The 27,124-nt window shown below is 33.4% G+C and overlaps 1 protein-coding gene across 3 annotated transcripts; it reads left to right on the top strand.

The window, feature by feature from the left end:
* Positions 1 to 3,916: 3,916 nt before the first annotated feature.
* Positions 3,917 to 9,076, top strand: LOC110820055 (uncharacterized). Of its 3 annotated transcripts, none has more exons than XM_022049429.2 (6): positions 3,917 to 4,261; positions 7,413 to 7,645; positions 7,869 to 8,032; positions 8,136 to 8,541; positions 8,624 to 8,718; positions 8,815 to 9,076. In XM_022049429.2, the coding sequence occupies exons 1-6, from the start codon at positions 4,078 to 4,080 to the stop codon at positions 8,909 to 8,911; spliced, it is 1,179 nt and encodes a 392-aa protein (XP_021905121.1). In that variant the 5' UTR covers positions 3,917 to 4,077; the 3' UTR covers positions 8,912 to 9,076. The 3 variants fall into 3 exon arrangements, with proteins under 3 accessions (XP_021905121.1, XP_021905122.1, XP_088074055.1); XM_022049430.2 differs by having other exon boundaries at positions 4,122 to 4,261; positions 7,365 to 7,645; XM_088217929.1 differs by having other exon boundaries at positions 4,134 to 4,261; positions 7,341 to 7,645.
* The last annotated feature ends 18,048 nt before the right edge of the window (positions 9,077 to 27,124 follow it).

The raw sequence follows: 27,124 nt of genomic DNA, 5'->3' as shown, positions 1-27,124 counted from the left end.
TAGGGGACATTTAGATTTAATAAAGAAATAAATAAAACTTAAATTGTAATTACAAAGTCAAGTCTAAATCCAGTTCTCTAATTTTTCTTGGAGCGTAGTGGTAGTTGTAATAGCTAACTAGTTGTAATAGCTAACTGGAGCCACTATATTGTGTTTTGGGGGTTTGTTCCACTGAGTGGGACACTTGTGACATCCCAAATACTTAATGGATAGAAGGGAGACAACTGTTTGAGTAGTTACGAGTGCTAAAATAAAAAACCGTTTACAAAGCAATATAAGATTTAAAACTTACATTAAGGTTATAATTTGGCAACTCTAAGTATTAAATACAAAATAAAGTTTTTATAAGATTTTATATTAGAGTGTGAGATAACTATTGCCCTCGAATATGTCTTAGAGAATTTTTAAGAATTTGTGAATGGGTCTAGTCAAACTCAAATGGATGTCTTAAGGGATGCAATTCCTCAACTTTATCAACACTTAGGAGGGGGGAGGGGCAACACGAATTAAGGGTGAGTTCCATGTAAACTCAATAAGGAAAGCAATATTTAAAAATACATTGTTCAGGTTTAAAAAGTGAATAACTTGAACAATAGTTTTGATGTCTCTTACCTTGGAGAAATGTCACAGCATGAAGTCATTTAATCATTTAAAAAACCCTTGCCTTTATGAAGAAATATGGTGAAATAATTATACAATCAAGCTAAAAACACCATTACTCAACTTTTAAGCAGACATGTTACGTCACATTTGACACATTCGTATATATATAACATATACTAAACCAATGACATGTTCAGTAAATAGAAGAACCATCATACATACCATTGTAGAAATATTAGTAACACAAGCAACAACTTAGTAAACAGAAGAACCAACATACAAATCATGATTAGCATTCTTAACCATATCTAGGTTTTATTAAATTTTTTATTGATCTCCGTGCAAAATCATTACAATATATATCCTTTTAGGACAAAAGGGATTTCGTACTACCACTGTGAATCACCAATTCGACCTAGATCATTTAACTAAAAACAAAATTAACACTTTTTTTACTAAACCCAATAGATATCAACTTAGGCTTGGGCTCAAGCTCAACTCGTTCCCAATCTAGATTTATCCTTTCTCCTCTTTTTTTTTTTTTGAAAGCCCATCTATGCATGTTCGGGCTACTGAAGGTCTAGACCTATATCTCTCAAGTTGTAAGCACAACCCATTTCCACACTCTTAGTCCTATCGTCTTCAACCTCCCGAAACCCTAATCGGATTTGCTATTATTTCAAATATAGAGATTTAGAGTACAAACTACTCTTATCATCAACAATGTGATTCACAATAGTCTTGGTGACTATTCTTTACCTAACTTGTAAAGCTCATCATTAATTCGTCTACATTTACATAAAAGACATTGAATGAGAAGAAATGGTGCAGTTACGACTTACTCACCATATACTACCCTTTTCGTAACCAACCTAGGTTGTTCGACGGTGCCATAAGGTGTCTTGTCTTCTTTTTTAACTATGCGTAGTTCCCCTCTCCTCTTCCCTTCCCTCGACAACCTCTCTCTCTCTCTCTTAGGGTTTTATCTTTTCTCCTTTTTTATGTAAACGCAGAGCTTTTTATAAATAGATAAGGTGAAAGGAGAATTGTTGGATCTAAGGATTATATCATGGTCGTCCGATTTTTTTTTATTTCATCAAGGGTAATCTAGGTATTTCATGGGGTCCTTTATGCAGGGGTCATCTGATTCAGTGCACTTTTATAATCTTCTTTGGCTTTAGGCAATATCAAATCCCAACTATTCGATGGTTACTAAGTGTGCAATTCTAAACGTTCAATTTTTCAGCTCACTTCATTTTTTTCCATGTGTTCGTATTCTGTTATTTTCTTTTCCTTTTCATGGGATATTACATTTATTTCATCTTGGGTTGCTTCATTAGAATGTGTGAGGACATGATTCATAATGGTTGTATATGATTTGTCTTAAATATACATGTTATTTATACTCCCCTTAATTTCATTTTGGAATCCCATTTGAACCACCATATTTTGGTTCATTTTATAGGCCAATGACCCAATTTGTAACACACTATTTAACCTTTTATAAGCATTTAATTTAGTTACGTGCTTTATTGGCTCCCAATTGAAATTCGTATAAGAAATGTCATTTTTCAACTTGTTTTGGTATATCAATTACTTTATGATGTTACCAACTCAAAATAAAAATTCAATAGGCCAATGACCCAATTCGTAACACACTATTTAATCTTATATAAGCATTTAATTTAGTTATGTGCTTTATTGGCTCCCAATTGAAATTCGTATAAGAAATTTCATTTTTTAACTTATTTTGGTATATCAATTACTTTATGATGTTACTAACTCAAAATAAAAATTCAATAGGCCAATGACCCAATTCGTAATACACTATTTAATCTTTTATAAGCATTTAATTTAGTTATGTGCTTTATTGGCTCCCAATTGAAATTCGTATAAGAAATTTCATTTTTTAACTTGTTTTGGTATATCAATTACTTTATAATGTTACCAACTCAAAATAAAAATTCAATTACCACAATATTTTATAATAAGTAACATGATATTTGGTATATTTTTAATTATAAAACATAAAATGTGGTGGAATATTTGATTGAACTCAATTAAAAATATTGAAATAAAACATTAAATCTTCAAATTACACACTTTTTGGTCCTATTTAGCACATATTTATTACATCAAGAAAGGAATTATTTTTCTTTTTCTATAGCGTAAGAATATCCAGTTCATTGAGTATAATCTCATAATGCTCACATTGTTCTCATGAGATATAACCAAAAACGAGAGGCGGTCATATCATAAAAAGCAAAATGATGATGCAATACATATATATATATATAATCACTAAAATTATAATGTTATGATTAATTAAATTAAAACCCACAAACAATATTGATTGCAAATATATCCCCACCACCTTACTATCAAAGTAGAAACGTTTTTTTAACCATTATTGTTAGTCTTAATTAAGATTATTGATATTAGATGTGCAAAAGAGGTTAATATAATTAATTAGTATGTTATGTATTAATTTAAACTGTCACATCAATCTATTGTATAATTAATTGCAATTAAAGAAGAATAAAAGTTCATTTTTCTCATATTAATATTAATTGTAACACATGAAATAATTACAAAGTTGGAATATACATGAAAATAAATTTTTCTTATTAAAAAAAGGTTTGACATGTCCTACGAGGACGATTCAATGCTCAAGAAAATTTGACTCTAATTTAATTAATTAATGACACTTCGACAATGGTGCTCACATCTAATCATAACTAGTGCCACTTAATCAAAGTCTATATATAATTACAAGGAGAATGTTTAGTTTTTTTTCTGTTGTTTAGAGATAGAAATTTATTTTATTTTATGGTTTATATTTTTAGTATAAAATTTTATTAAATTATTAACTTTGTGCTTTAAATTTTACTAATCTTAATAATTTTTTAACTTATAATTTGAAATGGTAGTAGAATATCATATTAATCAGTGTTTTAGTTTTACTTTTAAAATGTAAATGTTGATAATTCTAAATTGATTATTAATTTATAATTAAAATACAAATAAAATATAAATATACTTACATTTTTAGGTTGGAATTTTGGATGTCTATCTATCTAAAAGAAAAAGAAAAAAAAAATCTGCAATAGATCTTTGTTAAAGTGATTGATAAGCATATCATATGATGGGAATTATAAATATATACCAACAATAATTGGTCATAACAGTATATAATATATATATATATATTTTTTTTTGTCAAATGCCAATACGGCGTCGTTTTATCAAATGACAGAGAAAACCATCCTTGTTTTCTAGTTTGGCCGAAAATTAAGGAAAATTGGGTGGGGGCTGTAAGAGTAGAGAGGGGGAGGGGAAGAATATGAGTGAAGGAGAAGAAGAAAGAGATGAAGCCGAGAAGAAGAAGAAGAAGAAGAAGAAGAAGAAGAAGAAAAGAGAAGCAACAACATCCAACAAAGCTCAGTCTATTGAAATTTTGTCAACTCGGTGAAGATGAAGCGGATTGGAGTGAAAAATATAAGAAGTCAAAGAGGCAAAAAAAGAGAAATGGAAAATAAATGTGGAACTTCGGGAGAGCAAATGCAAAGGGAAATAAATGCAAAATGGGAAGAGGAGCCAGCTGACAATTTAAGAAGAAAGAAACGGACAGAAAGAGAAGTGGAAAGAACAGAGAAAGGTTAGTGAAGGCTTTTTTTTTTTCCATTGCTTTTGTTCTTGTTCTGAAACCTTGTCAACTAAATTGTGTTCCTCTGCTTGAATGTTTTAACTGTTATATTATTATTTTTATAAATTATAAATGTTTTCAAATTTTCATTGCTTGATTTTTCTCGTGTTATTTACTGACTATAGATGTCTACAGACGAAGGTTTTGAGACCATAGGTTTCTTCTTCAGCAAACTTTTATGCTGTCATTGATGTTGGGTTCCTACAGTTAGATTCACTTTTAATATTTGTTTACTTTTGGTGCTTCAATGGTGACATTGATTTTTAGTAAACATTTTAAGAATGGTAGATAATTAACAGCTAAGTTATTTGACTCACAATTCTCCTAAAATTTTGATTAAAGTTATTTAAAAAAAAGAAAAGATGAGTCATAATCCAATGGTTATATGCAATGAGACCCTGGAAAGCTTTATTTTTTAATATTATACACTGACTTCACCTATTAAAATGTAATCTGGAGACCAATGAGCTTGTAGTAGTCTTTTATGCCGAATGAAATTATTCAAGTAGTTTTTAGGGAACTTTGAGGTAGATAACAAATTTTCATCAGAAATGAAAAATGAATTTTTTTTTTCATTTTTTTTTAAAAAACATCCCAGAAAGCATTAGATTGTAATGTTGTATGGGAGTTTTTATTTATAGCACAAGTTCGCAAATGAACTAAATTTTGCAGGACATACATCTTGGTCTCTTCCCTCTTTTAAGAATGTATTTCATGTAGACGGCAATGAACTAAATTTTTGGATGGTGAATAAAATGGATTAGGTTAATATTTGACCCTAGTTTATGATTAAAGCAGGAGTTACTGTCAATTCCAGCTTGGAGTTTGAATTTTCACATTTGTTTTAATTAGCTGTTTAATGACTTATTCTTTACAACTGGCTATTTTTTAAAACATCCTAAGCTCACTCATGATTTCGAATCTGTTTAACCTTCTTAAATAGTCCTTTAAACCTGGTTTTGGCTCCATTACAAGTATTTTAAATATGTTTGAATCCTCAATTCTGCTTTAGTACCTTATTTTCTCTCTCAATTTTGGTTTTAGCTCTCCTTAATATGTCTAAGTCTGCTATAGGTTTTCACTTTGGAACCTCAAATCCATTTTGCAATTTCAAATCTGTGTTGGGGTTGCTACTCTTCTCACTAGTTCATGAATCGTATTATGATCCCAATTTGCCTTGAAGGTTGAAGTAGTCTTGGTTTACATATTATTTTTGTGGGTTATGAGAGTTTGAAATTGATTTGAATTCATTTTAATATTCCGAACTCGCATTGTCTTGGCAAGTTTATTTTGTCTTATGTGTCTTTTTTGGCATTCCTAAATTGATTTGAGATATTTCTTATTTTAAACCTACTAACGGAACCTCTGAATAAAAGATCCACTTGGTATTTATCCTGTCTTTTTTTTTTCTCTGTACTTCCCCCTTCCTTAGTGATGATCTAATGAAGGTTACTCAAGTTTTTAAAAGAAATGGAAGGCATGATTTTCTTTAAAAAAAAAAAAATCTGTTTCTTGACGTTTTGAGCAAGTTCGGGTGATGTGAGTCAAGGATGCAAGATAGTGGGAATAACTTGCATTAGTTTTGGCATTCTAGTCATGTTCGCTTAGTTCATTGTGTAGTTTTGAGAGTCTTTTTCCTACGAAGAAAACAGTGCCCAGGTTGACAGATTTTGCTTCCCTTTAAACCTCGATTTTACTTAGACACTAAGTTTGGTACTGTTCTAGGAACTTTGGCATGCTCCACTCATCATTTCTGAAGTATTGGGGTCACTGTTTTGACAGTTAAGGGGTGCATCTGAACATGTTCTTATGAAAATGATTCCTTTCTCAAAACAATGTCTTAATGTTTTGTTTTTGCATGTCTTGAGGGAAAACTTTTGGAGTAACGAAATACATGGTTGTTTTACCCTTTTGCTGCTGTTCGGGTAACTGAACTTCAGAACTTATTTGCTGTTCGGGGGTCTAAAATGAGTGATTTGATGTGTTTTGGGAATCTTAAATCGCAAAATGCGTTTGTTTTGAAGAAACAATGTTAGACCTCCATGAAACTACTGTTTAGAATCTATGAGAGTCTAGATTCAAAGAAAAAGTTTGATCTTTAAAAAGGTTTTCCAGTACATGCTTGGGAACCTTTCGAATGAGTTAGTCTTGTTCCAACCTGTCTCATATAGGTTGGGTTGTTAGATTATTTATCATTTTTGGTTCTTAGTCCTTTATCCTTGGCCCTAACTTGCAAAATTTGTTTGCACGAATTAAGTAATCCTTTGCTGTTGGCTGAGTGCCTCATCCTTCTATTCAGTACCACTTCTCAAGCTTAGGTTCTCTTGATCAAGATCAGTGCACGTTTTGGTGTCTAATCTTGTCTGGAATGGATTAGTGACGACTCCTATTTCTTTGTTTATGTTTTTGCTGGACCTTGCCTCTGCGTCACAGTTGTGACAGGATGATAGAAAGAGAAAAAGAAGAGGAACAAAGATGAGCTAGATTTAGCTATACGACATAGAGAAGCCAAAAAAGAAAAGAGGAGCTTTTGGTAAAGAAGAGGATTTAGGTTTTTTTAGCAGATTAAAGTAGAGATTCTGAGTATTATCAAAGGGAGAGGTAGAGAGTTAAGAGAGGAAGAAATTCAAATGAGGAGATCCAGAGAAAGGGTTGTTGGAACCCTAAGGAAAACATTACAGGATTTCCAATTTGAAACCCTTAGGTAAGATTTGTAGGCCTTGAATCTTTTTATTTAGTTTAATGTCATTATTATTAAGTTCACCTGGGTATATTTGTTATTTGTTTCAATTTGTTTTGTGAATTAGGAAGTTTCAGCATGAATTAAATCAGTTAATTACTACACATATATGTACATATATATAAGACTATTATTATTAATTGGTTTTATTAATTTACAAGTCACTTTCCATGAGCGAGGAGAACCTCTCTATTGTCGTTTCTCTTTTCCAATATTGTTGAATGAATTTAGTAAATTTAGCAAATAATAATGTTTCTCATATAATATATTTTATGTTTTTTTTCCTAAAAGATCTCATACATGCATAAAAAATAGGTGCAAGTTGATTGAAGCTTGATAGAATGAATTTACGATTGCATCTAGGAGAATGCAAGGGGAGCTTTAATTTGGAGAAAGCAGTGTGCAATCATGGCTTCTTTATGATGCCTCCAAACTTGTGGAGTCCTTCCAAAAAGACACTTGAAAGGCCTTTACGCCTCTCCAATGTCTCTTCTTCAGTATATGCTTCAATCTCACACCCTTCGAACTCTACATTTCTTGTTATTCAACTACACCATATTCATAATATCTCCTCTTCTGACAAGCACGCCATACTGGTATGTCGCCAATTCCTCTCCTCTCTCATAAACACGTACAATATATACATGTGTATCCTACAGTGAACTTGTTTTACTGATGGTAGATCCTCATTTTTTTGGGAAAATATATATATTTTTTATCTAAATGTATATACACGATCAATTTATTGATAGTATTTCAGATAAATATATATATATGTATATATATAATGTATACATATATTTGTGTATATATATATAGGAACAAGTTGGAAGAATGTTGAGAATATCTAAAAAGGATGAGGAAGTTGTGCGAGAGTTCCAGAAAGTGCATGAGGCGGCAAAGAACAAGGGTTTTGGTCGAGTTTTTCGATCTCCTTCTCTCTTTGAAGATGTCGTCAAGTCTCTCCTTCTTTGCAATTGCACGTATGTATGCAATTATATATGTACATGTATTATGTGGTCGTTTATAACTAATGAAATTACATGTATGCATTAATTACAATTAGTTTTGTTTTAATTAATACAGATGGGGAAGAACATTGAAGATGGCAAAAAGTCTTTGTGAGCTCCAATATGAAATTGTAAGAGGGATTTCCGTAGAAAAGAGAAAGAAAAGGAAGAGGACAACAAATAGAAGCATTAACGACACTATGAATCAAGAATACTTCAGCAAAGGCAATTTCCCAAATGCTGAAGAGTTGGCTGGTCTCAGTCCAGACTTACTTGAAGAGCGTTGTAAACTTGGTTATAGAGCAAACTATGTTATTAACCTTGCTCAACTAGTTAAGAGTGGGAGACTTGACCTTACTAATATTCAAGATTTGGTCAAAATTAAGGGCTTTGGCTCTTTCGTATGTGCTAATGTTTCCATGTGTATTGGATTTTACCAAAATATTCCTGCAGATACCGAGACTATGAGGCATTTGAAACAGGTTTGACTGAAATTAAAATTAAAAATTTAATCAATGTGTTAATTTTAATTTTCCATAAATATTAAATTTTTAATCTTTTCAGGTACATGGCTTGGAAACTTGCTCTAGGAGTACGCTGGTAAAAGACGTTAAAGCTATTTATGACAAATATTCACCATTCCAAGCTTTGGCATATTGGTAATTCAATTATCTACATGCACAAATAAATGTTGTCTTTTATATTGCATATGCATGCATGTAGCATCTTAATTTCACTTAATGTTGTATATATAGGTTCGAGTTGCTCAATTACTATGAAAGCAAATGCGGGAAGCTTAGTGAGCTACCATGTTCTAAGTATCCAAGTGTTACTGGAAGTGTGTTTGAGTGAAATTGAAATGTTGTATTTTGAATGGGATGTAGTTTGATTAATTAGATATATTTACCAAAATATTATAATGTTGTAGTTTGCACTAAAATTTTAGATTAGTTTTCCAACTACTATTGTATCTACTGTAAGGGTTCTATTCCACCTACTTTAGATTCTTTTGGTTGATACTTCTCTATTTTTTATATTTAATTAAAATTACGAGAAAGTTTTAGAAACTAAAAAATAAACATGCATACTAAATTGTTTAATTATTACATATATTAAGAAAAAATCTTAATTGTTAAAGATAATTTTTTAAATTTAATTTGATTGTTTACATCTAGTGAAACTATTGTAGTTATTATAGTTGAATGAATGAAATTAATGTTTTAACTAAACGAATATTAATAGAGTTGAAATTGAATTTGTGTTTCAGATATTTTAAATTAATTAAATAAAAAGAAAATTTAAGTTAAAAATGGCATAATAGCATTGGTCAACACATTAGAAAGTCGCATCAATTTACCCATCGAAAATTTGCACCATGTTGAAATTCCAGGAAGCCCACATCCACCCTAAACCCCCTCTTTTAACTTGGGATCCAAACAAATATCCCTGGGTTTGTTAGCATGCCAATCCAGACGAGTGGGTCAAACTTAACACGAATAACTCTTAAGAGAGGTTCCCCCCGTAACGGTTACTGGGGATGACTTAATTTGTGACAATTAGGGTAATTGAATTTTAGGTTTTATAGTCAACTTCAGCGCTTGTCAACTAAATACTTTCGAGATATTAACCCCTTAAAACCTCTAGCTTACTATAGCTCATGATGTTTCGATATTTAATCATTAAGATGGAGCCATTGCACATTTTGTGATCTCGGTTTTCAATTGAGTAGAATAAGAAGAAAAAAAAAAAAAAAAAAAAAAGGAGAAGAAACCAAGGAAAAGTAGAAAGAAAGAGAAGCAATGACACTCAATAAAGTTGAGGTTATTAGAGTTTTTGTCAGCTCAGTGAAGATAAAACGGATTGCAGTGAAAAATAAAAGAAATCAAAAAGTCTCCAACAAAGTGTCGAGTGCGCAAAAAAAAAAAAAAAAAAAAAAAAAAAAAGACGAATGTGGAACTTTGGGAGAGCAACATGCAAAGGGCAAAATGGAAAGATAAAACGAGAGAAGGGATATTTATGGAAACATCAATTTTAAATATACCGTGTAATTAATATCTTCGTACGTTTCATTAGTTGGTAACTGTGCGTTCAAAACTTTATGAAGGATTAAGATGTTACTGGATGATATTGTCATTTTAGATAAAATAATGACATACTATTCTTTTTGATTACTTTGTGCATTTTGATTTTTGTGCTGCTGCCACTACCTAATTTTTATAACAAATATTTTATTTTTTAATTTATTTCTCTTTACTTTTTGAAAAAAATAAGATTCAAATATTTGTAATCTTTATTTTTTAAAATTTAAAATTATATATATTGTAATTATTTGATTAGGGTCAATTTTGACTGAAAAATTTATAGTTTTCTTTACAAAATTTTAGATTTAAAGATACTATTACATTAATTTTTTTAAATACGGAAATTAATTTTTGTAGACAAATTTAATGATGCTTTTTCTTATATTGGACCTACAAAAAAATTAAATTTATATAATAAAATAGAAAATATTTGTTACCACTGGGACTAATTTTTTCAGTAATTTTCAGTATATTGTTATGACTAATTTATATACATTTAGATATTTTAATAAAATTAAAATATTTAAAAAATATATTTTATTGATATATTTAAATTTTTTTAAATAAGATTTTGTTTCAATTTTTAATAACCGTAAAGAAATAATAAGTTGAATCATTGAAATCTTAGTTGGGTCCCCATATATGAGCTCATGCTAATTAGGAATACATATTTTTTCTATAAAAAAAAAAGAAAGAGGGGCTCCTGTGGGCCCCATGTGTTTGCCATCTTGCTTTTTGCTTTGTTTAACGTTAACAGATTTGACCAATAAACTAACTCAATTTATTACTTTCTATTCAAAATACAATTTTTAAAAACTAATTTAATTTATATCAAGTAAAATTACATATTTTTTAAATATAACTCATTTATAATTTTAATTTTTTGCATGTTACCACGTAAATTATAATTAATTGTATTTATATTCCCACCAAAATTTACATATAATTTGTAGCGCCCGGACCAAGGAGAAGAAAAAAAAAAAAAAGAAAAAAAAGAGAAAAGCCACGTCGGCAGCCACGTCAGCAGGCCCGGTCAGCGGTCCCGGCCAACCGAGACCTGCCACGTGAAAAAACCACGTCGTTCCAAAAAGGGCCACGTTGGCGATCCGCGTGGGCGCGATCGGACGGCCCAGATTCAATCAAAAACGGACGGCCCAGATTAAAACAAAATGGACGGCTGAGATCAAAAGGCAAGGGGTTATAAATAGAACCCCCACACCAGACCACAAACCCTAGCCGCCGCCGCCGCCACCCGCCGCCGCACCGGAGGAACTTCCGACCGCCGATCGAGGTAAATTTCGTACCCCCGACTCGTTTTTCCACGCTGATTCCTCCTGTGGCCAAATCGGAGCCAAAATCCCGGCCAAACGGCCGGAATGCACGGCCGAAGCCCAGCGGCGCTGCCGCGCCCTTCTCAGTTTTTGCCTCCGATGAGGCCCTTCCCGGCCTCCGTTTGATGCAATTTTTATATCACCGTGATCACCACTCTTTTCTCTACAGGTTGACCGGAGCCGAATCATCAAAACACGAACCTCGCCAGAGAGCCGCCGCACCCGAGAGCGCCGCCGCCGGTAAGCTCCATTTTTCCGTGATTTTTTGGCCCCCCGAGGGCCCTAGGGTTGTTTTCTCGCAGAGACCGATGCGAGTGTGGCCGAATTCGGCCGGAAACGGTCGAAAACAGCCAACCCGAGGCGAATCGCCGTCGCCGGAGCACGGCGAAGCCGCCGTGCCGGAGTTGCGATTAGGGCCGAAAGGGGCCCTGGGTCTAATTTGGAATTTTTTTGGAACATGTGCAGGTACCAGTAGTGCGTTTCAGTTCCCCGAGGAAATTCAGGGAAAATTAGGGACAGCCTGCAAGCGCACTGTGAAGCCGTGTTCGGACCCCTCACCTTATTTCCTATCACGGTTTTAAAGTTCAATAAATGATAAAACGGTATTTCATGAATCAACGAATGTGTGAAATTGCTTAAGGTCGCTAATGGAGCCCGAGTCTAGTGTGTTCGTCGGTTAATTGTTATTTGGCCTGTTTTACAGTTTTAAACGTAACATGAGGTTTGATGTTTTCATTTTATAGTTTCGTGTGCATGTTTTACTGTTTTATTGATTATGGATTAAATAACCGGGATATTGATGCTGTATGTTGTCCGTTTAGCATAAATTACTGTTTGCTTGCTTGTATGTGGATTAATGATGCTGACTGAGGAAAAAAGAGAATGAACAATTATGTAAATGGATAATGGTATAATGTGGTCAGCCTGACTAGATATCCTGGGAGATGGTGGACGGACCGGGTCCGTAGGGAACCCTACCGGGATTGTGGTCTCCCATACCGGACGGGGTATGGAGATCTTATGTGTTTTGGCACCCATACCGGACGGGGTATGGGGACGGCCCGTTTCACCCTCATACCAGACGGGGTAATGAGGTCTATGTTTTGGTACCCATACCGGACGGGGTATGGGGACGACCCGTTTCACCCTCATACCGGACGGGATAATGAGGTTTATGGTTTGGCGCCCATACCGGACGGGGTATGGGGACCGCCCTGCAATTTGATTTCATGTGTTAAGGATTAACGGGTAGCGGGACCCCTATGGATCCCCATGGATACTAGTGGGCTGGTGAATTAGGAAAATATGTTGTGTAACGATTGAATTACGAAAAGTGTGATAGGTATTATGTTATACAGTTCATATATATGTTTCCATGATGATGATGATGTTATTGCTTTCGTATATTGTTTTATGAATTTCACCGAGGTAAGTAAATGGTAAAGGTTTTATTTATCGATAAAAGGATTTGTTGTAAATTATGCTCCATTGGTCTTTTTGTGTTTTCTACCCACCTTTACCTCCGTGACGGTGAGATATCGTGATGTCTTTACTGGGCTAGTGTAGCTCATTCCTTATTTAATCATTTCAGATCAAGAGGACATCGTTCCCGAGCCGATTCCGCAGGAGGACGACGAAGGGGACGCCTAAAGACTCCATAGTCACATTCGTAGTTTTTACTTTCAAGTTTCTCCTTTAGGTAGTTTAATCTTTTATATTTTGTGAGCACGTTTCGGTTTCAGTGTAAGGGATGTTATTCAAATTTTGACTTCGCTTCCGCATTTGATATTTATAATATAAATTCAATTACGAATTTCTGGGGCTGCTACATAATTTTTAATTTATTTAATAAAAAAAGAATGAATTTTTAAATTAGATAAGACATTCCTATAGCTTATTAGTGATTCTAAAGTCAACATTTCCGATAAAATTGAATTAGAATATCACACATGGAACAAGATAAAAATAATTTTACAAAACATGTCAAACCACTTTATAAAATATTTATAAAATATTCTCTTTAAGATATAAATGAGAAAAATTTCACTTTGATAATGAAAATTCGTATCAGAATCCACAACCTCCAAGAATGAGCTATACTATGGATAATGGGAGCTTATGTCCCTAGTGAACTTGAAAATCAAATTTGAATTCTATTTCTACAAGTAGTTTTATTTCCAATTAGGTTAGTAATTTAACCTCACTAGAACTAAAGAAAATGTAAAATATTTTAAACATTGTAATATATATCAAAGAGAAGAACTATTAATGAAAAATAAAATGTTATGAGGCGATTTCTAATTTTATTGGTTGAGTTATACAAAAAATATATAGATTAGTATATGATCTTTGAATTAATATTACCATCTTTTTGTTGGTTACGACATTGTCACAAAGGGATACAAAATTTAGTATTTGAAAACTAACAAAATTATTGTGAGCAAATATATTAAATTTAATGAAATGACTGCTTGGAACTGGGAGAATATTGAGGAAGTGCAAATTAACGTTCTCAAGAGTCAAATCAATCACAACCTGTAATAGATAGTGAAACTTTTAATGATGAACCCATTAGAGGTGCCAGATGCTTGCAAGAAATATATTAGAGGTGTAATTTTGTTGTCTTAAAACCTAACAATTTTTTTGAGATAAAAACTTCACCAGCTTGGAGAAAAGCAACGTAGGAAGAGATTGAAATGATCAACAAAAATGAGATATGACAGCTTGTTAAAAGACTCAAAGAACAAAAAGTAATTGGAGTCAAATAAGTTTTTTTAAACCAAACTTAATCCTGACGGCTCAATCTGTAAACACAAGGCAAGACTTCTGGTCAAAGATTATGCGCAATAACACAAGGTTGATTACTAAGAAACATTTGCTCTATTTGCTTGGTATGATACTATCAGATTAATTATTACCTTTGCTGCATTTAAAAAAATGAAAAATTCATCAAGTTAATGTTAAATCTGTATTTTTAAATGACTCTCTTGATGAAAAAATCTATGTTGAGCAACTTGATGATTTTGTAATTTCTAAAAAAGACAATTATGTTTATGCATTAAAGAATAAAGCTCTTTATGGTCTTAAGCAAGTTCTAAGAGCTTGGTGCAATATAATAGACAATCATTTATTGTAGTTTGGGTTCAAAAAAAGTAATAGTGAAACAACCTTATATATCACATGGACAGATGGTAAAATTCTGGTTGTCTCTCTATACGTTGATGACATACTAATAATAGGGGAAGATCCTGAATTCATCTAATCCTTTAAAGCTCAAATGAGAAAGGTTTTTAAAATGACAAATCTAGGACTGATGCAATATTTTTTGGGCATGGAAGTGGAGCACTTGAGAAATTGCATTTTCATATGTAGAAAAAAATATGCAGCATAAATCTTGAAGAAATTTCACATGGCAAATTACAAGCTGGTGGGTATTCGAATATCCACAAGGGAAAATTGAGTAAAGATGTTGATAAAAAGAAAGTTGATGAAAGCTTGTATAGAAATCTTATAGAAAGTCTTTTATATCTCACAGCCCCAGACTTGATATTATGTTTGTTGTGAGTATTTTATCTAGATATGTATATTTTTCATCTAAAAAATTTTTTTCAGTAGTAAAAAGAATACTCAGGTACTTAAAGGCAACTATATCTTCAACATAGAGACAATAAAACTTACAGAGTCAAATATAATTGAAGCGCTAAGTCCTGCATCAATATGAAGAAGAAGAAGAGTGGCACGTTAGGGGTGTTACGTATTTGAGTAAAACTTCAATATGAAAGGGAGTATAAAATCGTACATGGTATAATATTAAATAATGAATTATATCCAGCTTTTTAAAGAAGTTATAACAATAAAAAAATGAATTAATTATTATATACATTGTATCTTATCACTCTCTTCACATGAAAGCACACTTTCATATGTACCAGGTTGAACACAAGCAAAATTTGTATATTAACTAAGAAGAAATCCCACCATGATGATATGCATGAGAAATTTAAGGTAGATGATGATAAAAAACAGTCTTAAGCTAGTATTAAAGATTTTAATTTATTAGTTATACAAAAACTACTTCTAAAAACCCAAAACATATTGTATACATGAAATGTAGTTAGAAAAGAGATTGTAATCTTTGCTACATGAGACAAACATTACTAATCTCTAAGTCATGTTAAGGATGAGCAATAACAAATCTCCTACACATAGAAGAAAGAATCCTTTCATCGAGGACCAAAGGATGGTGGTCTGCGCTCCTGCCACTTACTTCTTCAACATTGGTAGTCATTTTGTAAAACTTATACGTTAAATTAATAGGCATATGGACACCTAAAAACACATAAGTGAAAATCATTTCAAAAACATAATAAAAAAATAGTTATTCAAAACAAATTGCAATTTCAAGAAAATATTTAAATAAATCCCCTCATTTTTCATCTGTTATCAATATCAATCAATTAAAAATAATTAATATAATTGCAAGTGATAGTTTCTGATGTGAACCTAGACAGCTCAAAGTTACTTCCAAAGATGCAATTCTACATCAATGAGGGGCGCCTAGAATAGGAAAATAATTTAATCCCTAAACACTTTCCCAAATGGGATTATTCCCGAGAATGGACCAATTTGTCTAAATAAAACTTAAGGTCCAAGTAAAATTAATGAGCTTGAAGAACCAAAGGGAAGTCCAAGTTTCGACCTAACTTGAGAAGGCCTCAAGACCTCACAGCCTATAAGACATTCAACCAAGGGAGGCCACCCGAATGCGTAACCTTGCGTACATATGTGGACATAAAATTTTGCACGCCCTGCACATGCGTAACCCCATGCACAGACAAACATAACCCAGCAGGCCGAGCATCTAGCCCGCATCCCATGCCAAGCAGACACACGTAACAGCCCAAGCTGCACGCGCCCAGGCCCAACAAGCTAGGCGCACGCCTACCATGCATCAGGCTAGACACACGTCCAGCGCCCAGCACGCACGTAGGCCTAGCTCATGTTGGCTCACGTGTTTCGCGAGGTCTCACACGTAATTTATGTGTGTGCAACAGGTTAACTTGCCGACGTGGGAGGGTATGGGGATGATCGAATCAACTCCTATAACCCACTCAGCGTTATACAATATCGAAAATTAACCGCTTAAATCTACACTCCTAAAAAGAATGCAAAAACAAAAACTAAGGAAAATAAAACAAAGAAAGAAAAAATGTCACAGACTTTCTGATAAGTTGATTATCGCTTTTTGGTTCAATAAGAATTCTAAAGACTCTTGCTTTCCGAAGAATTTGAAGAAGCTAAATTAGAAAAAATGCTAATAGAAGAAAATCTAAGCTTTCAAGAATTTCTCTCAAATTGATTGTAATTAATGTACTTATAACTTATGAGTAAAGACTTATTTATAGCATTCTCTGAGATAATTCTAGATTATTACAATTTCTTGAAAAAATTACTAAAATAATATCTTACATAAAATTCTATCTAATTTAAGAATAATTATATAATAAAATATTTATTTTATCTTATCTGAATACAAGATAATTAATTAAATAATTGATGTGGGAGGGAATAGGGAAGATCGAATCAACTCTTATAACTCACTCAATGTTATGCAATTGAAACTTTAACCACCTAGATAAATTCCTCCCTCTAATTGAATCTACAATCCTAAGAGGAATGCAAAAACAAAGACTAGAAAAAATAAATAAGAAAAGAAAAAATATGGACTTACCGATAATTTGATCCCCACTCATTGGCTCAACAAGCATTTTAAAGACTCTTACTCATCGAAGAAATTGGAAAAACTAAATTAGTAAAAATGCCAATAGAAGAAAAATCTAAACTTTCAAGAATTTCTCTCAAATTGATTGTAATTAGTGTGTTTATAACCTATGGACAAAGACCTACCCGAGATAATCTAGATGAGTGAAAACTCTTAAATAAATTAATAAAATAATATCCCATGTAAAATTCTATCTAATGATAGGATAATTACATAATAAAATATTTATTCTATCTCATCTAAATATAAAAAAATTAATTAAATAATCATAGGGATAAAATTTATAATAAAATCGTAATTAAAATAAGATAAAACTTATCCCATATGATTTCTATGTAAAATATGAAAAAATTAATTTAGACATGTGGGAATTAATTTAAAAATATGGAGAATTAAAAAGTGGGTTCCAAAGCATTTTAAATACTAAAATAATTAAAAAACACTAATTAATTAAAAGTGAGGAGGGACTCAATTTTGGGGCAATCTGATCGGGTTAGGCCGATTGGCATGTTTGGGTCGCGAGGGGTAGGCCCGCAGTAGGCTTACACAATTTGGTCCAGTTCTAGGCCGGTTGGCACGGGGCCCACGCGTTCAGCCCCTTGGCCCTGCGTACACCCAGTGGTTTCTGCGTGCGGGGCTTGTGGGCCACTTAGACTGTTTGGGCGAGGTTGCTACCTGGCTTGAACTCGCATGCGTGCGGGCCTTGCAGTGCATATGCGCGTGGTGCGTGCATGTGGGCCATCTTCCTCGAGCGTGGGCTGACCATGGGTGCGACATCCTTGGCCCATGGCCCATTTTGGTCATAAAGCGTTAAGGCCTTCTCGAGTTGGGTCCAAAGCTTGGACTTCATTTTAATTCTTCAAGTCCGTCATTCTTACTTGAGCCTTAAGCCTTCTGTCTTGAAAAAACTTGGCCAATCTCTTGGAGTAATCCCACTTAGCAAAGCGTTCAGGGAAGAAATTACTTTCATGTTCTAGGCATTCCCCATTGATGCAAGATTACATTTATGAAACTAATTCTAGGCTGTCTAGGAGCACATCATCTCCTCTTTTTCAAAGAGATTCGTCCTCAAATTTGGGCCTTCATCACAGGGGAAAAAATTAGTGATGATAATATAAAACACACCATTCTGTTTTCATCTCGCGGATAATTACCATGGCAAGTAGGCTGCGAATATTTGATCCAGATTTTGGAGGAATTATGAATTAAGTGGTTAAGGTCAAAATGAATCTTCTTGCAGGTAAATATAATCAAACTTTCCTTTTCACAAGAGATATTCCTTAACATTGTGTTTATATGATCAGGATGTTCTTTTGTTTTCGCTCTCTATTTTTCCCTTTCCACAAGAGTTGTCTGTCGGGCTTCTTTGATGCTTAATGGATCATTAGTTGCCTTTTTGGCCTTCACTCTCTCTTTTTCTCTTCTTGAGTATTCATAAAAGGACCATTTAATTTTGAACATAATCTTCATGTGCCTCTTTTGGTGATAAAGGCGTAAGGATATGATTCAAACTGTCCTTTCGCAATGAATATTAGTTGGCGTGACCGCTATGTTGCACCTGTCTATTAAACTGCCAAGGTCTCCCAAGTATCAAGTTACTGGCATACATAGGTACAATGTCACAACATACCTTATCGTGATATTCTCCAATGAAGAACGACAATATGACTTGCTTGGTAACTTGGGCTTCACCACATTCATTCAACCACTATAATATGTGAGGATTCGGATGCTTGATGCATGTCAACCCTGCTTTTTTCATGAATAAAATGCTTGCTATATTAGCATAACTACCACTGTCAATGATCATTCCATATACCTTACTATTGACAAAGTATCACGTGTGGAATATGTTCTCCCTCTCCTCGTTGTCCTCTCCCTGGGCTTATAGGTTCATGACCCGTCGGACAACAAGGATATTTTCCTAGAAGGGAAGTATGTCATTTTGTTGAAACATAATGAATTTTCCTGCAAGATAAAGGCTAACGAAAGAAAATCTCTTCCTCACCTTCACTCATGTTTACCTCGCAATCTCTTAATTAACAATTTTGTCAGTCGAGTTGAGTGTCCAAAATCGAAATCACTTGAATTGGATCTGCACGTTAGTCCTTACAACACAACAAGGAACCTAAAAGGATTTGATTTCTATGGAAGCTCAAAAACAAGCACACAGAAAAAGGAACAATATGCCTTTTGTGTGTTAAGTAATATCGATTAATCACTTAATTTTGTAATGGAACAAATGTAAAATAAAAAATGGAAACGTAGATCACAAAAATTAACAAGACGGATTGATGGATCAATCCTGATGGAGGTGTAACTATGTATAATGCTCCCGATTTATCAGCTATGCTCTATGAACGATCAAGTTTCTTTATGTAACGTTGATGCAAGATTATATAGAACTGCAATTCGAGAATTAAACATGAATAATATGTAGAATAAAAATAAAAGTTTTCGTTTGCACCCATTAGGTGAGATACTTTACCTTCGACTTCTCAAAGGATTTTCAGTCACCAATTAGGTGACTATTCTATTTTTGTCATGCAAGATGCAAATGGCACGCCAATTGCCTTATGGAGTGCAATTGAGATATTTTTGGTATTTTTGATAGATATAATTTTTTTTACGAAGTAATAAATTAAAAATTAATTTGAATTGTTAATTAAAGAACAAAAATGATGAAAGCAATAAAGATAGATATGGGTTCTTGGAGCCTAAGCTCTTATACTAAATGATGCGAAATGGTATGGGGAGGATCGAATCAACTCCTATAACCCACTCAGCATTATGCAATATCGAAACTTTAACCGCCTAGATAAATCTATTCTACAATCTTAATTGAAATACAAAAATAAAGATTAGGAAAAATAAATAAAGAAAGAAAAAATGTCACGGACTTACTACTCTTTGGCTCCACAAAACTTTTGAAGACTTTTGCTCATCGAAGAACTTGAAAAAACTAAATTAGCAAAAATGTTAATAGAAAAAAAGCCTAAATTTTTAAAAATTTCTCTCAAATTAATTATAATTGGTGTGTTTACAATCTATAGGCAAAGACCTGTTTATAGTCTTTCCCAGGGCAATCTAGATGAGTACAGATTCTTTAATAAATTAATAAAATAAGATCCTAGATAAAATTCTATCTAATTCTAAGATAATTATATAATAAAATATTTATTTTGTCGTATCTAAAAATAATGAAACTAAATAAATAATCATAGGGATAGAATTTGCAATAAAATAATAATTAAAATAAGATAAAACTTATATTATGTTACTTCCATGGAAAACCATAGGGAAACATGAAGGTTCCCAGGTGTTACGAGCCTAATATAAGACATTACACTTGTGATATAGAAAACGTGAGTTTGATTTTTACCTTTTAACTTATTATAAACAAAGGTTTAAATGAATAAGACAAAGTAGCTAACATGTGGTGTGTGACATGGAGCATAAAACACACTCGTAGAAATATTTTTAGGTAAAAATGTGAGATGGAGCGTGAAACGCACTCACTCGTAAAAATATTTTTAAATAAAAGTATGAAATGGAGCATAAAACACACTTATAAAAATATTTTTAGATAAAAATGTGATATGGAGCATAAAACGCACTCATCAGGAAAAAAAACATAATTGTGTTAAGTTTATTACCTTGGTTGAAGTAGCAAAGAGGTAATGTTAAACAAAACATAATTTATAAATCAAGAGTAGAGACTTAAAGATGAAACTTATGTGCTGGAATTATGCAAATTTTGCTGAAGGGTATAAGAGCTAACAATCTATTTATATTTTACAATATTTCTTTTGAGTTTTCAACTGACTAACAATCGCAAGAAATGAATAGAATTTCAATATTATCAAGCTTAATAGTTTTCTTTTAAGTATTTCTTTTCAATCTTTTGCTCGAAGACTAGTAAAAAGTTAAGTATGGGGGTATTTGATGAGTGACTTTTAAACTCATGATTTAAATACTTTTATTCTGCTTTTATTGGTTTTTGAGAATTTATTTTCGGATTTATGCTTGGTTTGTGTTTACTTTCCTAGGTTGATAAGAAGATTGGGTGCGAAGTAATTTGGAGGAGTTTGGAAGCAAATTTTGAATCAAGAATTAAGCTGAGGATAGAATGATGATGAGGAATCCCAAGACCCCTACTTGAACCTTAGAACACTTCAATCGGTTTAGAACGGAATTTAGATCACAAGTAAAAAAGGAATCAAATTTGTTCAATCACCCAAATGGTAGAAGTTAAATAGAACCCAAGAAAGATAAATGATATCCCTTGAACCCAATCCAAACAAGCATCAAGAACAATTGAAATAGGAAATCAAAATTGAAATACAAGTGATAACAATTGTATTCCAAAACAACATCTTGTGCATAAAGTGAAATGAAAGCAAAAACACTCTCAACTCAATTCTGAAATATTTGATTACAACTTTTGATGTCTACAAAGAAAAGTTCCTTTGGTATTTATAGCTAAAGAAATCAATGATAAGTTACAATACAATAACTACAATTGTAACTCCTACAATAACTAGGTTAATTACATGATAATTACAATTGTAACTCCAACAATAACTAGGCTAATTATAAGCATGTAATTATTATGTAACTTCTTGTAACTCCAATATTCTTAACCAACACCATTAATTGTTTGTGACACCATATAGTTATGGGTTCATTCTTGTAATAACACTAAGATAAGAGTTACACTTGACTATATGAGCTTAATTAACTCAAAATAAAATAAAACAATCCAAAATACTTAAAACAACTCAACTAATCCAGCCCATACCCAAGGCTTATTCATCAATTATCAATAAGACTCAAACAAGCCCAAATTATCCCATATCACTTAAATCCAATTAAAGTTACAAATTTAGGCTGTTCAAAAAGCTCATATTTGAACTTTCCACAATTGGCCAACCCATCATCCATATGTTTTTGAGTGAAAACTTGGAGCAACTTTTTAAGCTTTTTTGCCTTTGATCTTGTTATTGGTCCGCTGAAACTTTTCAGGTTTGGAACTCTATTTGTGTTTATATCATTTGAAATTTGCTCCAAGTCACCTTTTGATGCTATTTGAGTATCTTGAGTGTTTTTAGCCTTATTTGCATCATTCCCCCCTCCCCTCAAAAGGATTCGTCCTCGAATCAATTCCTGCATCAATTTCAAAAGGAGATAAATCAGATATGTTAAATGTAGCCGAAACACTATACTCACATAGTAGGTCCACTTTATAGGCATTTTCGTTGATTTTGGCTATGATTTGAAATAGACTATCCCCACAAGCATCCAACTTAGATTTCCGTTTTGATGGAAATTGTTCCTTGCGCAAATGAACCCACACCCAATCTCCAGGTTCAAATGAAATTTTGCGCCTTCCTTTATTGACATGGGATGGTACTTGTTCAATTTTCTTTTCAATGTTCTACCTTACTTTTTCATGAATTGATTTAACAATTTTTGCTTTCTTATGTCCATCCAAATTAGAAATGTCACTTATAGGAATAGGCAACAAATCAAGTGGAGTTAAGGGATTAAAACCATACACAATTTCAAAAGGAGAAAACCCAATAGAAGAATGTATACTCTGATTATAAGCAAATTCAACAAATGGTAGCATATCTTCCCAAGTTTTAACATTCCTTCCAATTAAAGCACGTAATAATGTACCAAGCGTTCTATTTACTACTTCAGTTTGACCATCTGTTTGTGGATGTAAAATAGTAGAAAATAAAAGTTTGGTCCCAAGTTTGGACCACAAAACTCGCCAAAAGTGGCTTAAAACTTAACATCCCTATCAGACACAATAGTTTTAGGAATGCCATGCATTCTAACAACTTCGTGAAAAAACAAATCCGCTATGTGTGTGGCATCATCTGTTTTGTGACATGGTATAAAATGTGTCATTTTGAAAAAACGATCAACAACAACAAATATTAAGTCTCGACCTTTTTTAGTCCTAGGCAAACCCAACAAAAAGTCCATACAAATATCAACCCAAAGATGTGTAGGAATGGGTAATGGCATATATTGGTTGAACTCTACACTTAGCTTGCCTACATGAGATGCACTGCACACAAATTTTCTCAACATGTTTATGCATATTAGGCCAAAATAAATGTTCATGTAAAATGTTCAATGTTTTATCAATCCCAAAATATCTCATTAAACCACCACTATGTGCTTCACGAATAAACAACTCCCTAATAGAACTATTAGGCACACATAATTTTTTCTTTTTAAATAGAAAACCATCATGCCTATAATAGTCTTGAAATACTGTATGTTTACAAGCCACATAAACATTTAAAAAATCACTATCGTGCACATACAATTCTTTGAAATGCTCAAATCCCAAAAACTATATAGAAAGAGGAGAGATAAGACTATACCTTCTTAAAAGTGCATTAGCTACCACATTTTCTTTTCCTTGCTTATATTGGATCACATATGGGAAGGACTCTATGAATTCCACCCATTTTACATGTCGTTTATTAAGCTTGTTTTGCCCTTTCAAATGCCTCAAAGATTCATGATCGGTGTGAATCACAAATTCTTTTGGTGACAAATAATGCTGACATGTCTCTAATGCTCTTACCAAAGCATAAAATTCTTTGTCATAGGTGGAATAATTCAATTGTGCACCATTGAGCTTCTCACTGAAGTAAGCAATGGGTCTTTTATCCGGCATAAGAACAACACCTATCCCAAGCCCAGAGGCATCACATTCAATTTTAAAAGTTGAATCAAAATTAGGCAATCTTAATAAAGGCGCATTACATAATTTTTCTTTCAATAAGGAAAACACATGTTCTTGTTCTTTTCCCCAAACAAACCCCTTATCTTTTATCATGATTTCAGTTAAAGGGGCAGCAATGGTACTAAAATATTTTACAAATCTCCTATAGAAACATGCCAAACTATGAAAATTATGCACCTCACTTACACTTTTAGGTGTTGGCCACTCTTGAATAGCCTTTACCTTTTCACTATCTACCTCAATTCCTTTTGCACTCACGACATATCCTAAGAAAATAATGCAATCAATACAACATGTACATTTTTTCATGTTAGCATATAGTTGAAATTTGCGCAATATGTCAAACACTTGCCTCAAATACATGACATGCTCATCAATAGATTTGTTATACATAAGAATGTCATCGAAGTAAACAACCACAAACTTTTCAATAAATTCACGTAAAACGTAGTTCATTAAACGCATGAAAGTACTTGCCGCATTAGTTAAGCCAACTGGCATAACCAACCACTCATATAATCCTTGTTTTGCTTTAAAAGCAGTTTTCCGTTCATCTCCTGGTTTCATTCTTATTTGGTGATAACCATTTTTAATATCAATTTTAAAAAATACACAAGCACCCTGCAACTTATCTAACATATCATCAAGTCAAGGTATTGGGTGTCGATATTTTACTGTTATTTTGTTGACGGTTCTACAATCAACACACATACGCTAAGAAGTGCACAACAAGATCGGCTGGAGAACCATACTTGAAGTCCTGGAGACATTTGGGTTAAGAGATAAAGGCATGACGAAACCGGCCATCAAAGGTGATGTTAGCCAGAAAAAATCTACCAGTTTCATGGCGGATTCAGCCATACTTGGGTGAATGTAGCGCGGAGGTTGTATTAGTAGAAAGGAGTTTTCCATTTTAAAAAATGCAGGAATCCAGCCTGGAAATGTGGTGTGGGATAATGGGAGGAAAAGATTTGTGGAAGAGGCAGTTATGGGGCATAAACATCATTTGGAGAGATTCCAATTATCACAGCTTACTTCCAAGACTGTAGGAGGATTTGGTGGTGTTGGTTAAAGTATTTTGTTACTCAATTAGTTAAGATATTTTTCTTTTATAGTCTTTCCTAAAATGATGTAATTAATTAGTAAAATCAATTAGAATCCCTACAATAATGTAAATTTCCCTATTTATACATAGGAATTGTGTTTATGTACCCCGGTTCTAATATGGCAAGACATAAGAAAATAAAAATATTTTCTCCAAAATCTACAGGTGGAAATATAAGGAAAATGGAGATCAGCATATACCTTTTAAAGATATCCTCTTGAATGGACCTATACAAGGCATATTTTAAACCACAAGCACAAGGCAAAATGGATTAGTTTTTCAAAAGAAAAATCTTAGGCTCAAAACTCCAAAAGAAAGGCCCAGTATTTCCTAAATGCTGGATAAAAAAGGCTCTTACCCAGGCCCCCAGCCAGAAAGAGATAGAAGGCCTAAAATCTAGGTGGCTGAGAAGGATCACTCCTCGGTAGTCCAATCCTTTGACGCAGCATACCTAGGTATGGCGGCCTAGAACAGGAATCCCTGGACAAACAACAAAGGGGAGGCAAGCTAGTAGTGCTGCCAAAGCCAAATGGCTGAGGGATCCACCTCGACCTCGCAGAAAGTCGCCTGAGTGCCTAGCCTGAGTGCCTAAACAGACGCCCGTGTCATCCCTTTAATAGATTAAGGCCGAATTTGGTCACTCAGTACCAGAAGGCAGAACCGACATTGAAGGAGCCAGAAAACAGAAGGCAGAAATGCCATTGTGGCAAAGGGCAGGGAAGCCTCATCTATAATCAATTATAATGGTTGATATGTACAAAGCCGATCCCACATGCTCTCCAATTCCTGTTATGAAGTCGCCACCTTTCAGCGAATGCAGAGACTGTGAGAATAGGGTGCCGGTCAAAATACTCTTCAAGCAAAGAGAGATGAGGTCCTAATACTTCTCCACTGACCGAAAAAGGAAATGAGGGAATAGAAGCGGAGGAAAATTCAGAAACAGATGTGATGCTAGAAGAGCTAGAGATGGCAGAGGAAGAGGAGGAGAAAGAGGAGCTAGAGGAGATTGTACAAAAAAGGCAACACAAGAGACAATATAAGAGATGTGGGAGTGACTCCAATTCATATTTACAGAAAATAATATGCAAATGAGACAGGATAAGGAGACGGAAGAAGAGCTTCAAATGAGTGAAGAGCCGACGACACATAGTAGTCCACCCTTTATACGGAGTAACAAATACTTACTTTTGATTGTCAGCTGGTTGAGTTTTCTGTAATTAATACACAACCTGAGGGTCTTATCCTTCTTGTTAACAAACAAAATTGGAATACCACAAGGAGAATGACTTGGTCTGATAAACTTCTTTTCCCTTAATGTTGTGATCTGATATTCTAACTTTAAAAGTTCTGTTTGGCCCATTCGATAAGCAATTTTGAAGATAAGTTGTGTCCTTGGGACTAGGTCAATGGAGAATTCGATCTCCTACCTGGGTGGCAAACTTGGTAACTCCGCAGGAAAAACATCTGAGAAGTTACAGACGATAGGAATCGTCTGTACTGATGGCTCAAAAGTCATGTGTCTATGCGTCAAAGAGATTAGAAAAAAACAGGCAAATCTAAATCTTAAAAAATCTTTTGCATAAAAAATTTTATAAATATTCATTTACAAAGCTTCCTACAATTCTAGGATTGTTCCTTTTTAGGAGAGCAGAGGGTTACAGTTTTCTCACCACAATCAATTACAGCTCAGTAGTTTTCTAAACAGTTCATACCTAGTATTACATTGAATCCAGAAAAATCTAAAAGTATAAGGTTTATAGTTAATTCTTTACTTGAAACTTTCACTTTATAGTTCTTATATACAACATGTGTCTCTATGAATCCCCTATAGGATGTTTCTACAACTAAAATTTGTCCTAGAGGTTCTAATTTTAATTTTTAAATTTCTTGCAAGGTTACATGACACAAAAAATAGGTGGCACTACTATCAATCAAAGCATGAATAGCAAAATTATGAACAGTAAGTGGACCCTGAATGATAGCCGGTATCACCA

The sequence above is a fragment of the Carica papaya genome, chromosome 4, assembly GCF_054855325.1.
Source record: "Carica papaya isolate Zhongbai chromosome 4, ASM5485532v1, whole genome shotgun sequence".
NCBI classification, from domain to species: domain Eukaryota; kingdom Viridiplantae; phylum Streptophyta; class Magnoliopsida; order Brassicales; family Caricaceae; genus Carica; species Carica papaya.
The sequence above is the reverse complement of the archived record's forward strand: the minus strand, read 5'-3'. Positions and strand labels throughout refer to the sequence as shown.